This window comes from Phascolarctos cinereus, unplaced genomic scaffold, assembly GCF_003287225.1.
Source record: "Phascolarctos cinereus isolate Bilbo 61053 unplaced genomic scaffold, phaCin_HiC Scaffold_9;HRSCAF=440, whole genome shotgun sequence".
NCBI lineage: Eukaryota > Metazoa > Chordata > Mammalia > Diprotodontia > Phascolarctidae > Phascolarctos > Phascolarctos cinereus.
Window position 1 is genome coordinate 103,694,725 of NW_027556402.1, and position 16,391 is coordinate 103,711,115.

Genomic DNA, 16,391 nt, shown 5'->3' on the forward strand with positions numbered 1-16,391 from the left:
TTATAAGGCAACTATGTATTGTGCAGAAGATAGGGCATCACTCAGGACTAGATTCAGGTAGGGTGAGTAGGCAATTGACTACTGTGATGATAAACTTTAAAAACTTTTTAGCAAATGTACATGACTTTAATTCCAGAAAATTCTTTTCTCCATAGGTGTAGATATTTTATGATAAACCAAGCCTGGGTCCTATTGCTCCAACCTCTCTATATTTATAATCAAAGACCAATCCAAGCCCTTCCTAAGCCCCAGAACAGTTTCTAAAGTAACTGACCTTCGGCAGAGCAAGAGCAGGGCACAAGAGACTAGGCTGCTATAGAGTTTCCCTTCAGAGATCATCATTCTAGAGGTAATAGATGGGAGAAAGATTAGCACATTAAAAAGAACATTAGATTTGGACAGCTATGTAATGCAGTGGTTAGAGTGCTGCCTGTGGAGTGAAAAAACAAACAAACCTGAGTTCAAATCTGGCCTCAGACACTTACTAGCTGTGTGACCCTGGGAAAATCACTTACCCTCTATTTGCCTCAATTTTCTCATCCGTGAAATGAGGGTGACAATAACACCCACCTCCCAGGGTTGTTGTAAGGATCAAATGAGATACTTTGAAATGCTTAGCATTGTGCCTGGCACATAGCAGGTGCTATGTAAATGTTAGTTATTAGTTATTATGATTATTATTATTATAGGTAGAAGTCTTAGATTCAAATCCTACCTCTTTCACTTACTAGCTGTGTGTGTCTGTATCAAAAGCAAGTTATTTCCTTTGTCTGTACCCATGTCGCCATCTGCAAAAATGAGGCTAAGGCAGATGATCTCTAAAACCTTCCAAATGAAATCCTAAATTGCATCAGTTATTTCCTGGTAGATGGTAAATCACCAAAGGCACCGTTTTCAAAGGGGGAACAAGGAGGAAAAAACTTCAAACTTTGCCCAGGGCACACAAATCCCTTCATTGGCATTGTCAGGCACCCACCTCCTCTAAACAGAGGGCTAGAAAGCAGCCTCCTTGTGAAAATGATTGTAAAGCTATATAAGTACTTGTAGTTTGCATCCACAACCGCACCACCACAGCCAGAATCGAGGCATCTGAGGGTCAGCAGGCAGAGATAAAGTATAAATACATGAAGGGAAAAATCTGGGTCTCAAGTTTTCAGAACACTGCAGCAGCAGGTCCCATTTCCTTGAGCTTTGGGACCAGAGGCTGAGGAAGGGTCCCAGGACCCAAGTTTTAATGTTGGCTTGGCCACTTACTACCCATGTAACACCAGGCTAGTCACTTAACCTGTCTGAATCTCAATCCTCTCATCTATAAAATGAAAGAGTTGTTGATGTAACCATTTGGGAGAACAATTTAGAACTATGCCCAAAGGGCTACAAAAATGTGCATACCCTTTGACCCAGTGATAGCACTTCTAGAGCTATATCTCAAAGAGATCATACAAATGGGAAAAGGACCCAGATGTACAAAAATATTTATAGCAGCTCTTTCTGTGGTGGCCAAGAATTGGAAATTGAGGGGATGCCCATCAATTGGGGAATGACTGAACAGGTTGTGGTATATGAATGTAATGGAATACTATTGTGCTATAAGAAATGATGAGTAGGCAGACTTCAGAAAAACCTGGAAAAACTTGTATGGTCTGATGCTGAGTGAAGTGAGCAGAACCAGGAGAACATTGTACATAGTAACAGCCACACAATGTGATGACTAACTTTGATAGACTTAGCCCTTCTCAGCAATGCAAGGATCTCCTAAAGTCTCATGATGGAAAATACTATCCAGATCCAGAGAAAGAACTATGGAGTTTGAATGCAGATTGAAGCATACTATTTATTCTTTTTTTTTTCTTCTATTTTGTTTTGTTTCCTCTTTCTTGTGATTCCTCCTATTGGTTCTAATTCTTCCTTACAACATGACCAATGTGAAAATATGTTTAATAGGAATGTATATGTATAGCCTATATCAGATTGCATGTCATCTTGGAGAGGGAGGTGTGGAGGGAAGGTGAGAAAAATTTAAAACTCAAAAGTGTATTGAAGTGATTGTTGAAAACTAAAAATAAATTAATAAAAGAGAAAGAAAGAAAGAGAGAGAGAGAGAGAGAGAAAGAAAGAAAGAAAGAAAGAAAGAAAGAAAGAAAGAAAGAAAGAAAGAAAGAAAGAAAAGAAAGAGTTGTACCAGACGACCTCAAACATCCCTTCCAGCCTTAGTTCTACGATCTTGTAGAAGCACCTTCCTTTTGATTTCCCATTTAAGGACCTTCATTAATTAAAAAATAAAATAAAGGTGTAAGTGAGGACTGAGCTCTGACATCAAGACAGCTCCACACCTAAGAGAGGAGATAAGAGAAAACTGAGCCGCATTTCCTTCTTGAGCCAGACTGAGAGGTGAGCTGCGGTGTCTTAACCGTGGAGCTAAGCCAGAACACATGAGGACGCTCAGTAGCAGATCCAGACTTGCTGGCCCCACTGAGATTACAGAACTTGGCCCCAAAACACAGAAGAGCGTGAACATATAAGAGATGCTGAGCATTCCACTGACTGTCTTTCATTTCAGATGAATGCCTGTGTTCTCCCAAGTCTGGCTCGGCTCCCACTCCTGGTGCTACCGAGGAGGGGGGCCCAACAAATACTTAGGGAAACCTGGGTTTGTGCTGCAGAAAAATACCCTGTATCACCTTTGCGGAAACCATGACAACCAGCTCCATCTGACCCACCTTCTGGTCTTCCTTTCTGCCAAAACTAACAGAACATACTGTGGCCCAATCATACCAAATAAAAAGGCTCAGGATGAGATACAACTCCCATAAACAGGAACTTTATTAAACTACACAATGCTGAAGAACGTATAAATGGTCCATTAAATACATTCAGTTCATCTTACACAAATTTATATAGAAACTTATTTACATTTTCTGGAATTGACTTAAATTATTTTTTTTTCCAAGCTCACTACCAATAAAAGGTAATAAAAATCAACCACCTGCTCATGCAGATGAACACACAGAAGATAGATAAGACTGAATAAGACCCCATTTCATAGGAAGCCTATGCATGGGAAGTCCCAGACAGCTTACAGATTTTCAAGTAAAATCTCCCTTTCAAAGTGGATCCTTTCCATCTAGTTTTTTCATTAAGGCCCACACTTTCAGATGCTCTGGGTTGGTTCCTAAAAGCAGGCCCCAGGGAAGAGAGAGATTTCAGTGGGACTGTCTTTTTTTTTTCTTTTTTTTCTAGTGGTCAGTCACTTTACTTAAGTCACAAAGTTCATCCTGTCCCAGTTGGCTGGTTTATGAAGTATAAAGGTAATAAAATTCATTTTGGCTGACAACACATTCCATTGAAGGAGGGAAAGAGTAACATGTGAAGTCAATAACTGATCAGCACTTGCCTGAAATACACTTGCCACTGTTGGATAGAAAATAAGATTTCACTAATAAGTAAATAAAAAGACAATTTTTAAAAAATAAAATAAAAAATAAGAATTACCTTTAGGTCCCTAGTGACATAAATTACTCTCAAAGGGAAGTAGGAAAAGGGCATTTGGTATAGCTGGTTAAGGCCCAAACCTTTCCTTATATATGGAGCCTGATTTTTATCCCCCTCCCTTTTTGTCCCTGCCGATAAAAATTCTTTTGAAAGCAAAGTTCGCCTATCAAAAAGTTGGTTTTTGTTTTTCTTTAAAATCTGGATTTCTTTCAAGATTCAAAAACCATACCAAAAGGAAGATGCTTAACTCATAAAGCACCATGTCACAGACAATATCTCTCCATGCAATCACAGAAGAAGAAACACTGGACAACAAAAGACCCTGTCTCTCTAACCAGAGTTTACACAAATTGTAGCAGCATTCACATCATTTTACAGCAAATGAACTAATGGGGGAGGGGGGGCGGGAGAGTAGAAGAGTAACAAATTAGTCCTTAGCACTGACTTATTAACCCCTGCGGGGTTTGGACCTAAGAACGTTTTAAACACAGGGTACTTTCTGAAGTCCAGAAAACCAGGTGGCAATTGTGCATGTGGCTGCCATTCATCAGAACACAAGCCATTGGACTTTACCCCAAAGAGGCCAGGCCTGTCCAAAGCGCAGTGTCTGTTTCCACTGACCTCAGTTTTTAAATATAAGATACTGTATGTAGCCCACAGAAAGGATTGACTTTCTGTCCAGCAGAGATTTCTCTCCCTCTTCCCTACCCACATGTTCCTTTTCTCCCCCTCTCTCTCTCTCTCTCTTTCTCTCTCTCTCTCTCTCTCTCACACACACACACACACACACACACACCTGGACTCATGCACGTGGAGCTATAACCATGCTGTGAATTTGTCGAGATAAGCCAGCCATGAAGCATCAACTTTGGGGTTTGCAGGCCAAAAGGTCCTATTGCCAGCAAAAGGACCCTGAGAGAGACGCAGAATTAAAGGAAGACAGTAAAGATCTTCATATTAAAGTCACTTTTTCCCCTGTACTATTCCTTGGGAGGCATTTCACTCAGAAAAGGAAATTGGTAATATTTAACTTCTATCATCTTATAAAATAAGTCTTTGTCATACAAAAACTGGCCAAAAGTTTTTTAACTTGGTATTTAAGAAGATCATCTCATGTGTCAAAGTCCTCTCTCTGTTTTTTTAGAGAGGTGGAGCATTTGCTCCCACGGATCCGCACCAAATGCTCACTCGGGTACCAGGCCCTCGGCTCCATCACAGCAGCATTAAATTTATACATTCATACTGTTCTTTTACCATGGGACGGAGAGCAGAGTACTAACACGGTGCGTGGTCCTTGGAGGAGGTTATACCTTTAGCGACTTTAAAGTGAACAGACTTTGAAGTCAACCCATGTACTGGGTCATGTGGAATGAAGACATCTGATGTTGACAGCCCACTGCCAAAATCTGTTCATACATCCCCCCAAACCCAGAGTGGTGGTCTCAAGAGGAGAACAGACTCTCCTCATCTCCATAACGGATTCAGAATTTTCCCCAGTGTGGTCCTATTGGAATCCTTTCGTTTTAGAGACGATTTCTCTGCTGTGCCTCTCCCTTTCCAAGAGGTCTCCTCTTTTCCACTGGTGCTCTCGCCGTGTTCTGGGCACTTTGGGGCAGTTCTTGCACTGCTGGTTCGCCTCAAGATACCACCATTCTTGGTTTGGGTGTCTTCAGAAGTTGTCTTTATCCTCAGTTGCCTCTGAGAGGCTGCCCGGGTAATGCCAGGTACCTTAGAAACAGGAGACGAATCAGTCTTCAAACGCCTAGAGGAGGAGGCGACCGTGTTCCGGGCAAAGCTTGGAACGGAGGGAGGGGCCCGAGGGATACTGACAGGTGGGGGGGGCTTGGGCACTTCCTCAGCATCCTCTGATTCCTGAGGATTGGTACGGCAGATCTTAGTTTCATCTGCCTTTGACTTGGGGAGATTCCTGATGGGTTTGGCGCTCGGTTTCTTGAGGGAGGTCTTGTGTTGCAAGGGAGAGTCCTTCCCCAAACGGATGCTGCTGGAGGTAACACTTCCTCTCTGCAGTCGCTGCTCTTCTGCTGCTACAGCTGCTGCTACTGCCACACCAGAAGGCCTTCGGGGGGAAGTGTCTGCAGTGCCTCTGATGGAGCTTCGGCGGGATATTCGAGTGTCCGTGCTGCTGGCGGCCTCCCGAGGGGTTCCCCGGGCTGGTACTTCAGGCCGTTTCCAGCTCCCTGAACCTCTGCTGGATTTGGAGATGGGAACCACCTTGCGCATGCTCTCATTTTCAGAGGCATTCAGGGTCCGCACCGGCTTGGAAGCAGGCCCCAGGCTACGCCGCCCACTCCCAAGTCTGGAGGTACTTGTGGGTGTGTCTTTTGGGGAGTTCCTCTTTGGTCCAGCTGCCTCTTTCCCTTTGACTACTTTGTCCTTGGACAGGCCACCTTTGTAGCCAGGATCACTCTTCCCAACAGCGTGAGCAGAGTCTTCCCTGGTAGGACTGAAATTTGGCATGGAGGGAACTCTGCTCCTCCTGGTCTCTCCCTCTATGTCACCAGTACCAGAAGACATGGAGCCATTCGCTGTCTTCCCCTCTTCTGATTTGCTGCTTCCCATTTTGGGGTCATTTCCTTCAGAGCAATCCAAAGTCAAGGAACAGTCAGTGGTGTCTGAGACATAGAACATAATTCCGGCCTCTTTATTTTCAGACTCACTAGTGTCTATGGATGCAGAGACTGTACTTCTAGATACTATAACATTAGCCACCATGTCCTTTGGGGCTGGGTCACCATTTTCCCTTTCCATCACTTCTTTAGAGTCTTGGCCAATGGGCAGTGGGATGTCATCAGCAGCAGTAAGGGATGGCAAGCTCACATCATCCAGCGATTCCGATTCTACTGGGCTAGAGGCCTCCGAGATAAACCTCAATGGTTCCTCTTGTTTCATCGGCTCCTGCAGGTCAAACTGGATCAAGCCATGAACCAGTTCTTGCTCTTCAATCCCCATGGTCAAGGTGGACAATGAAGGCCCACTGTTTCTTTCTAAGCTGTTATTATTGGCATGGTTCTGTGCATGGTAAAAGATGGCAGTGGAATTCTCCAGACGCGGACTGGGAAGCTGGACAGGCTGAATCAGGGGTGGGTTACGGCTGTCCTTCTTGGCCTCTGGCACCTGATGGAAGCTTAAGTGGTTTGAGTTCACATCCTTTGGCCCTGTGGAGTCTATCCAGGCTACTGAAGGCCTGGGCTGCTTCGTGCTGGTCCTGGGAAGGCTATTGAATTTGTTCAGGTCTTCCCCTGTGGAGGTCTCCAGGAAAGTGAGCAGCTCTCGATCTGCAGAGGTGCCCAGAGAAAGACGGGAGCGGCGGGAGTTGGGGGGTCGGTGGGAAGGGCTGATGGGCCTCTGATGAAGGAAGGGGAGAACATCTTCCAGACTCTTCTTTGTCAACAGCTCCACGTCATTCTCACTGCTGCTCCTCCCAAAGCCCCCGATCTCACCGGCAGCCCAGGAACGCCTCTTCTCTTCCAGTCCCTTCAATTTCTGTAGCTGGCGGAGCTCTTGCATTTCTCGGTCCCTGTTGTCCTATAGAACAGAGGAAAAAAACCCATGAAGGATAAGAATAACAATAATAATATCGATATTATCTTAATTGATCCTACAATAGTCCTGATAAATAGGTGACATAATTATTCCCATTTACAGACAAGGTAACTGAAGTTAAGAAAGGTAAGTGACTTTCCCAGGGTCACACAGCTGGTAAATGTCTAAAGCAGGATTTGAACTCAGGTCTTCCCTCATTCCAAATCCAGAGTTCTACCCCCTATTGTGGACATGTTTACAGTTTCTAGGACTTAATATCTGAACGTCACACTCATTCATCCCTGCTTGAGTTAAATGCCAATTATTTTGACTCCCATACAGCCTAACCCTGTGTTCCTTCTTCATAGCTAATGTTCATATAAAGCTTTAAGGTTTACAAAGCACTTCACGTATCATGACTCAAGAGGACTGAAGATGGAGTATGCCTCCCACCTCCTGCCGGTGAGGTGATAAGCCCTAAAATATAAAATAAGACAGACATTTCTGAATTAGTTTTGCTGGATTATGCATTTTTGTAAGCTTCTTTTTCTTTTTAAAAAAAATGTTTGGGGGCAGCTAGGTGGCACAGTGGATAGAGCTCTGGCCTTGGTATCAGGAGGACCTGAGTTCAAATCTGGTCTCAGATACTTGACACTTACTAGCTGTGTGACCTTGGGCAAGTCACTTAACCCTGATTGCCTAGCCCCCCCAAAAAAAAATTTATTCAATGTGGGATGAGGGAGAGATAAATGCTTACAAAAATTTGTTGTTTTTTTTTTTAAATGTGCACTTAAGTTTGTTTCTTTTTTTTATTTTAAGCTCCTTTATGAAGTAATTCTTTCATGGAATGCAACAGAGAAACTCCACCACAGAAAAAAGTACCTTTCCTCTTTGGGCCCACTCTTCTGCTTCTGCAGAAATGTGCCTACTAATGCTCATCCTACCTCTCACTAGGAGGGTGAGTCACCAGCCCTTTGCAAACTATCGAAAGCAACTATACCCTCTGCACCCCCAGCAGCAATAATTCAGGCTAAAGGGGGAATATGCTTTTAGTACATTTCTGTCCTGTAAATTCATGGCTCTTGCTAACCAAGGAAAACTAATCATTAGCCCTTTAAAATCCACTATGACGGTGATTGGAATTTCCCTTCCCCTTCAGCCTAGGGCCCTCTGGCTGAACTTCCCTAGTTCTCCTCGCCCTCCCCTTAGGTGGCCCGGCGCTTCCTGCAGGGGCTGGAGTTCTGGCCCCATCTCCCTTCTGCCTCCCTCCTCCCGGTCCAGCTGTGACAGGGTGGAGGCAGGCTCTCTACTCCCAGGACAGCTGTGCTGAGACTATTAAGCAGGTGGCCTCATTTAAAGGGGAGAAAAAAAGCTATTGGATTCCAGCTGGGAAAAGGGGCCTTTGAAAAAGCCGATGCCGGTGCCGGTGCTTCCTCAATCCTACTGCTGAGCTCACTGCTTGGACAAGAGAGAGTCAACGTGGCCACAAGCTGTGCATACTCTGAGCTGCAAGGAGACGGAGAAGGTGTAGTGAGGGGAAGCCTGTGCCTCTGATTTCACTGGAGGAGGCTCTTCTCAGGCCTGGGAGAAACTGGATCAGTCCTAGATTGGACCTAGTCCAAGTTAGATGGAAGGAAAAAATAAATGAATAACTCTTCTTCTAATTTTCTCTGAAGTGAATGGAAGTATGAAAGATGGGTGATTTGTTTTCTAGCAGGATCACTGGTTCTTTTTTTTTTTAACCACTTCTAAATTAGCAGGCACTATCAGGGTTTTTTTGCTCCAAGGCCTGGCCTCTAACATGAGGACATGAGCTTTAAAAGGGAATGTGACCTCTTTTTAGGAGAGCCAATTCTCTCTGAGAGCTTAATAAAACTACAAGACCAGTACACAGAAAAAGGACAGAATGGATCTGACTTTGAAGACTCCAGATACTGACTGTGGAGTTTGAGTCAGATGAGAAAGAAAAGTGCAGGTGCACAGGCACGCTCCAATAAGCCCCTCTTTGTGGGGGTGGTAGGAATGCTTGTGTGGGATGGCCATTAAGGACCCACCTGAAGACAACTTTTGCCAATGATCCCTGTTGGCATAAACGAGCTTTACTCACTTACTCACAGCCATAAATGGACTTGAGGTATTTGTTTTAAAAAAAAAAACAAAAAACAAAAGCAACAGACCACTGGCCTCCCAATGATGCAAATGGCCTCTGGACTGGGATGACAGAGTCAGTTCTCAGTAAGCCAAACCCTAGTGAGCTGGTACTCCGTGCCATACTGTCAACTAAATTCAAAACTTTCTGAAAGTGGGAAATGCTGACCTGATTTCCTGCCCCAGGCAAAGAATCAGGTTAGGAAAATGGAAGAAAAAAAACAAAGTAAGGGGGGAAACCACGCTGTTCAGTGTTAGGGTAACTTCCAATCCTACTTACCTTAACAGCTTTATCAAATCTGGTACAAAAGTCTCTAAAGATCTGAAGGCATTCATCCAACTTCATAGTTTCTTTGTCTTCACAGAAAAAATCTATGAGGGCATGGGCCTGTTTCTGGAGTTCTTGTCTCCAAATCTCTAATTCCTCCAACTTTTGTAGAGCAAACTAAAGAAAAAGAAAACAGTAAAGGTTTAAGCAAATACCATGAGCTGATTGGATGCTCAGGTCTGAGATTCACATTATCCTGGCATCTCCACTGAACCAGACAGTAAACTCATCAAAAGACCTGACACCTAGGTCTGGGGCCTGGCTTTATTAATTACTGGCTGCATGACTTCAGCCAAGTCCCTTTCACTTCTGGGGGCCTCAGTTTCCAATTAGAATCTTAGAAGATACGACCTCCAAGGTCCTTTCCAATTTTACATTCCTTGATTCTGTATGATACTTGTGCCTCCAGCTGAAAGTTCGAGACCAGGAAGGTCAGGTTTATTGCTGGTTTGGAAAATTCTGAGGAAAAAGGGGAAAGAATTCCTCTCAAATGGGACTCCTCGTGGTGTGAGCTGAATCCTGGGGTGGGGAGAGATAAAGAGAGGAGCAGAGGGAGAATTAGAATGAACTAAACAGATTTAAAAGAGCTTTCATCCTTAATGTGCCACTATCAACTAGTTCTCATGCTACAGAAGAACATTACTCAGACTCACAGCTAGTGACCCTTTCTGTATTTTAATCACAAAATCCCTGTCTGGGCTCACTCCAAATTACTGGGTTTCCTTCTCGTAGGGAGGCCTCTATACATATCCATCAAGTCACTTCAAGACCCATACCATCACTGGACCTGCCTTCCTGCTCATAAGCATTTATCAGAAGAGTCCCAACTGCTCTGGACCAGGATAGCAGAGTCAGTTTCCATACACTGTTAACTAAATTTTAGAAAGTAATTAACTAGAGATGGTTGGGAGCTCCAAATTACTTGCAGAGTCCTTCAGCCAGTAGCAAAGGTCAGCAGCTCAGCTCCAAATGACTGACTAATGTCTCTGCCATCTTCTCTCTCTTTCAGAAGTGTTTATTTTCTCCAGGATAAGATTCCAAGTCCCTAGTAGGTTCTGATACTGCCTACTGAAAAATCAATGTGGATTCAGTCTCTACTTGGGGAGTCCCGCATCTTTTTCATCTTTTCACTTCCTTCAAGTGGCAGCATCCCCTGGAGCAAGGCAGGGAGGTAGGAAGTTGGAAAGCATAGGCTTTCTTCTGGCCAAGGGGATAGCAGCCTAGCTAGAAGCTGCCAGCATGTTCTGCTCCCTGTAGCTCTCCACTATGACCAATGGCCAACTGTGGTGAGGAACAACGACAGAGACTTCCAACTAGGAAGGCCTCAGAAGTTAGCTAGGAAAGGTAGTAAGTGGTAGAGCCAGGTCTTTTTGACATCAAAGTCAGCATTTTACCCACGGTAATTTGCTGCCTCCTTTTACATATCATCTTTCCTTTAGCTTGAAACTAATAAGGAAAAAAACAACAGCAAAAAAAAATTGGGTGGAGGGTGCCTGATCCTATGATTTCATCAGTATGTAGCCCTCCCACTGCAGAAACTCCTTTCCTGGTACAGACTGATAGCTCCTCTTTAAAAAGGGAACATAGGGGAAATATTTGAAGCCAAGTCCTTCTGACTCCAAGGCTGACTTATTTTTTTCCTTTCTAGAAAAAATTACATTTCAAATTGTGTGTTTCTTTCTCTGTTAAGAGATGTGGAAAGTGGAGGAGAATCAAGTTATAGGTGATGACTTTAAGATGAATTGCTATATAAATGTCTTAAAGAAGCTATCACCCTTTGCCCACAAAAATAAACAAAAAAACAAGGCAAGGAGTTGGACAACAAAAATCCACACCAAGATAACATTTCCCATTTCCCACTTCAATGAAAGTTTGTTCCTCATTATGTCCTTTTTGTGCCCAAACATGAACAATGACTGGTTTGGTTTTTTTTTTTACTGTTGTTGTGAAAAGATGTCAGAAAAGAAATAGGAAAATGAAAACTATTTAGTAAACTAGAATCCTGGAGAAAGTATGCATGTGAACCAGCAGCCCAAGGCAATGTAGTTTGAGGGTGTGTGCAGCACACAGCATCTTTAGGGAGAGAAAGTATGAATATGAGGGAATAAATCTTTGCATGTCACTCTCCCAGTGGGGGGATGAAAATGGACTAGTGCCAAAAAATAACTCACTTGAAGAAAAATAGGCCTCCTGACAAGACCATACACGGCAGCTTAGCTCTGCCTTCTTGGTCTGCTCTCTAGTTCCTGGGAATATAAGGAAAAAGACAAAACCAACCAAAGCCATTCCCTGAGTTGCGGGACAAATTCTATAGAAAATAATGATAAAAGAAAGATACAACCCAAGTTTGGAGTATCCTTTATCTTACCAAGACTTATTTTCTGGGCTGTATTTAAATGTTATAAACAGTAAAAATTTAAAGGCAACTCCTCCCACAAAAAACAAAACAGCAAAAAACAAAAACAAAACAACAAAAAAAAACCCCTAAGGTCCACCAGGAGAGGTGTGTTTTATTGGCACAAATGCCAACAAATTACAATCTGAATGGCCAAATAAAACTTAACTCTTTAATTTCTTGGAACACTGAACAGACTTCAGTACCAAAAGGCCAAGACACTTAGATTGGTGCTGGTTTGGAAATGTCCATGCTGCCATAACTAATAATGAAGACTTTCATCATATAAGCAGTCACACTAGGAAGTCAACATTAAAAATAATAAAAACTGGATATGACAAAGAGAACAATGGAAAGATAGAAGTGGTGGCAAAGAATTGGATATTGAAGGGATGTCCCTCAATAGGGGAATGGCTAAACAAGTTGTGACATATGATTGTGATGGAATGCTATTATGCTATAAGAAATGATGAGCAGGATGGTTTCAGAAAAACCTGGGAAGACTCATGTGAACTGATGCAAAGTAAAGTGAGCAGAACCAGGAGAAGACCATACACAGTAACAGCAATATTCTAACAATGATCAACTGTGAAAGATTTAGCTACCCTGATCAGTACAATGATCCAAGACAATTCCAAAGGACTCACGATGAAAAACACTATCCACCTCCAGAGAGGGAACTGGTGAAGTCTGAGTGCAGATTGAAGTATAATTTTTTTGCTTTCTTTATTATTCTTGCAACATGGCTAATATGGAAATATATTTTGCATGATTTCACATGTATAACATAATACATTTCTTGCCTTCTCAAAGGGTAGGAGAGGGATGGGAGAGAATTCAGAACTCAAAAAAAAATTTCTTAATGAATGCTTAATGGGAATAAATGGAGCTTTCCTTAAAATGATAAGTAGTATCTACATAAAACCATCAGCAAGCATTGTCTATAATGGGGATAAGCTTGAAGCCTTCTCAATAAGATCAGAGGTGAAGCAAGGATGCCCATTATCACCACTATCATTCAATACTGTACTAGAAATGTTATCTATAGCAATAAGAGAAGAAAAAGAAATGGAAGGAATTAGAATAGGCAACGAGGAAACAAAACTATCACTCTTTGCAGGTGTTATGTTGACATACTTAGAGAATCCTAGAGAATCAACTAAAAAAACTACTTGAAATAATTAACTTTAGCAAGGTTGCAGGGTAGAAGATAAACCCATATAAATCATCAGCATTTCTATATACTAGCAATAAAATCCAGCAGCAAAAGATAGAAAGAGAAATTCCATTCAAGATAACTGTAGACAATATGCAAAGCTTGGGAGTCTACCTGCTAAGACAAACCCAGAAACTATATAAAGATAATTATAAAATACTTTCACACAAATAAAGTCAGATCTAAGCAACTGGAAAAATTGCTCATGGGTAGACCAAGTCAATATAATAAAAATGACAATTTTACCTAAAAATGAATGCTAAAAGTAAATTTAGTTTTTTTAAAAAGAAAATTTAAATCTAAAAAAAAAAGACATATGGTATATCAAGTGTCCTACTACTACTCATTACTTGCACTTGGAAAAAAATGACATTAAAAAAAACCTTCATTAAGCATGTCTATGATCAGAAAAGGGTAGAGAATGGTCTGATAAGAAGAGTGAAGACAACATTAATGAACAGATGGATGACAATTACTAGTTCTACGGGATAAAGAATTAACCTGTAATTTCACTGGAATAGGGGACTCTCTAGTGAGGAAACTCTCTCTACCAAAGTAGGTTAGTACCTTCTCTCCAACTTAAGAGTATGTCTATAAACACAAACCTCCAAGATTCTTCTGAGAATCATATAACATAATGTGTAAAAAATGCCTTGCAAACCTTGAAGCATTATATAAACGTCAATTGTGGTTACTATTATTGTTCTCTTAAGATGTTAAAAAATAGGGGGCAGCTAGGTGGCGCAGTGGATAGAGCACCTGCCCTGAAGTCAGGAGGACCTGAGTTCAAATCCGACCTCAGACCACACACTTGACACTTACAAGTTGTGTGACCCTGGGCAAGTCACTTAACCCCAATTGCCTAAAAGCCAAAAAAAAAAAGATGTTAAAAAATAAGGGGCCAGCCTCTAGGACACTGGGCACATCTATAGAAGGATACGAATGAAAAACACTTATTAAAAGGTGAGATTCTGATTTGCACTGGTTGTCAAATCAACCTGAGCTAGAAGAGGAGGCTTATGCCCACCCACCCATCCACGTTTGAAGCAGACCAGTACTTCAAAAACCTCTGTGGATCTTCTTACAATCTCCCCACCTCTCACAGTGCTAACTGTGCATGAGTAAGTAGCATTAGAGACTTATCCTAGCCTACAAGTGTGAAAAGTTGCCACTTTTGTTTTTCACTATGGGAGATAAAAGGTATATGTCAGACTATATAATTAATGAGTCACAGGGAGCTGTCACAAACATGTCCACTCTGCCATTTTTTTTGTTTATGTTATTCTGATCAGCTCATTGGACACACCCAAGTAGGCTATTGTACTGAGGGTGTGAATAGGCACAGCTATCCCAGTACATTCTATGGCATGAAACCATCTAGCTCTCTCACCTTTTTCTAATCTTACAAACAGCCAAGAAGAAAAACACACAAATGACTTCCCTTCTCTGAGGCTGATTTCCTCACCTGCACTGAACGAGATTATCTCAAAAGTTCCCTCCAATTTTACCATTCACTATCTATAACTATGACTCATTTCTCTGTAGACTGGGTTCAAATCCCATATCTTTAATGCTTAGTAACTAAACAATTTAACCAACTTTCCTAGGCCTGGGTTTCCTCATCTGTTAAATCAGGAGTAGTTGAATTCCAAGATCTCTAGTTTTTCACCTATGGTCCAAAATCTTAGCCTACAGCCAATATTAGGTAAAATGAACATTGGATAAGGAAGTGGATGACATGAGTTCTAATCTTGGCTCCTCTACTTAAGACCTGAGTGATCTCAAGTATACATCTCCACTTCTAACTCACTTCCCTGGGCTCTCTTTGTACAAAAAGGATGCCAGGCTAGATGTTCTCTAATATCCCTTTTCTCTCTTTCTGTTCTAAAATGCATATGGAAATGCTAATTTTATTTGCTTTATATAAAGTTCTGAATTTTAAAAAGGAATGAGAAAAAAAGTAAATTCTATGATCTGTGATTTAATTTAAAAGCTGACAAACCAAACCAGGACAAAAACACCCAGGCACAGATTTGGCAGGACTGAAATCTGCCTGATATTCAAAGCAGTGGATTCATGCAAAGAATGACGTTCAAATCTAATCTCTGACAAATCTTTCCTAAAATCACTTGACTTCTCTTAGGCTTTTTCAGGATCAAATGAGATAATGTAGGCAAAGCATTTTGAAAACTTTAAAGTACTATATGAATGTGAGCTATTATTATTAATGCCGCATCCAATACTTTCTATTAGGAAGACAATAAAACACCTTTGGGGTTTCAGGGGTGGTACTTTTTTTTTTCTCAGGCATATTACCATAGGTACTGGAGTAAACATTCTCTTTCCTGCCCTGGAAAAGAAATGTTAATGGAAACCTCCTGCTTCCACAAAAACACCTATACAATTCTGATCAGTCTCAATGCACTCTGAAATTCAGAGGCCTAATTTTGAATCCTCCTCTAAAATCCTACTCCAAAGCTTCATCTAAGGGTGGATGTGACCCTGGATTCTCAAAATATATGCCAACAGAGTGTGGGTTCTGGCAAATCCTGCGGAGATTTAGAGATGAGAGGCAGCTCACAAGACAATCTAGTTTCACCCCTCTCCCAGTTTAAAAGATGAGAAAACCATGCCAGAATTGTCAAGTCACCCAGTTATTATGTGATAGAAATGGAATTCGAGCCCAGGTCCATTCACTCCAGATCTGGTGCTCCTTTGAACATGGACCTGGGAAGACACTATTACTGCCTGAGTACCAGACTCACCAAATTCAGCTTTTCACCAAGAGTCAGACCATCATCCAAGAGGATGGATGAAGTAATTTCAGCCCCAGCAAGTCAGTGAAGCCTGGAAGGATTGTGACCTGTACTGGCTCAGGGAAAAGCCACGTCAATGAAATCACAGACCTTTTGAAGTGTTGGCAGTGTAATTTTGAGCTACTAACAACAAACCTTAATAAAGGCTTTCATCTGTTGACAAAGCTCAGGATCCCGCTGAATATTTTCCTTTAGAGATCTTGTCCGTGCAGACAGCGAGTGAAGCTCTGACTCTGTGTTATCAAAAGATAATCTAAAAGAAGAAAGTCAGAGGTGAGTAGGCAGTTAGGATGAGGAAATGACTCCAGAATATCACGTTTTGGGAATTATCATGTGTCCCAGAGGTACATCAAACAGGACCTTTCCCTCTTGGTCAACATTATCAAAACAGAAGGTGAGTTATTATAATAGCCTTCCCTGTGGCTTTCTTTCCATGCTTTGTTGTGGGGCTTT

The 16,391-nt window shown here is 41.9% G+C and overlaps 1 protein-coding gene across 1 annotated transcript in view; it reads right to left on the reverse strand.

Moving 5' to 3' along the window:
- Positions 1-2,794: 2,794 nt before the first annotated feature.
- The window catches only part of FHDC1 (FH2 domain containing 1), a 57,863-nt gene continuing 44,266 nt past the window's right edge, over positions 2,795-16,391 (reverse strand). The window contains 3 exon segments of the mRNA XM_020994107.2: positions 2,795-7,038; positions 9,464-9,628; positions 16,074-16,191. Of these exon segments, the coding sequence (XP_020849766.1) occupies positions 4,957-7,038; positions 9,464-9,628; positions 16,074-16,191 (2,365 nt within the window). The 3' untranslated portion in view covers positions 2,795-4,956.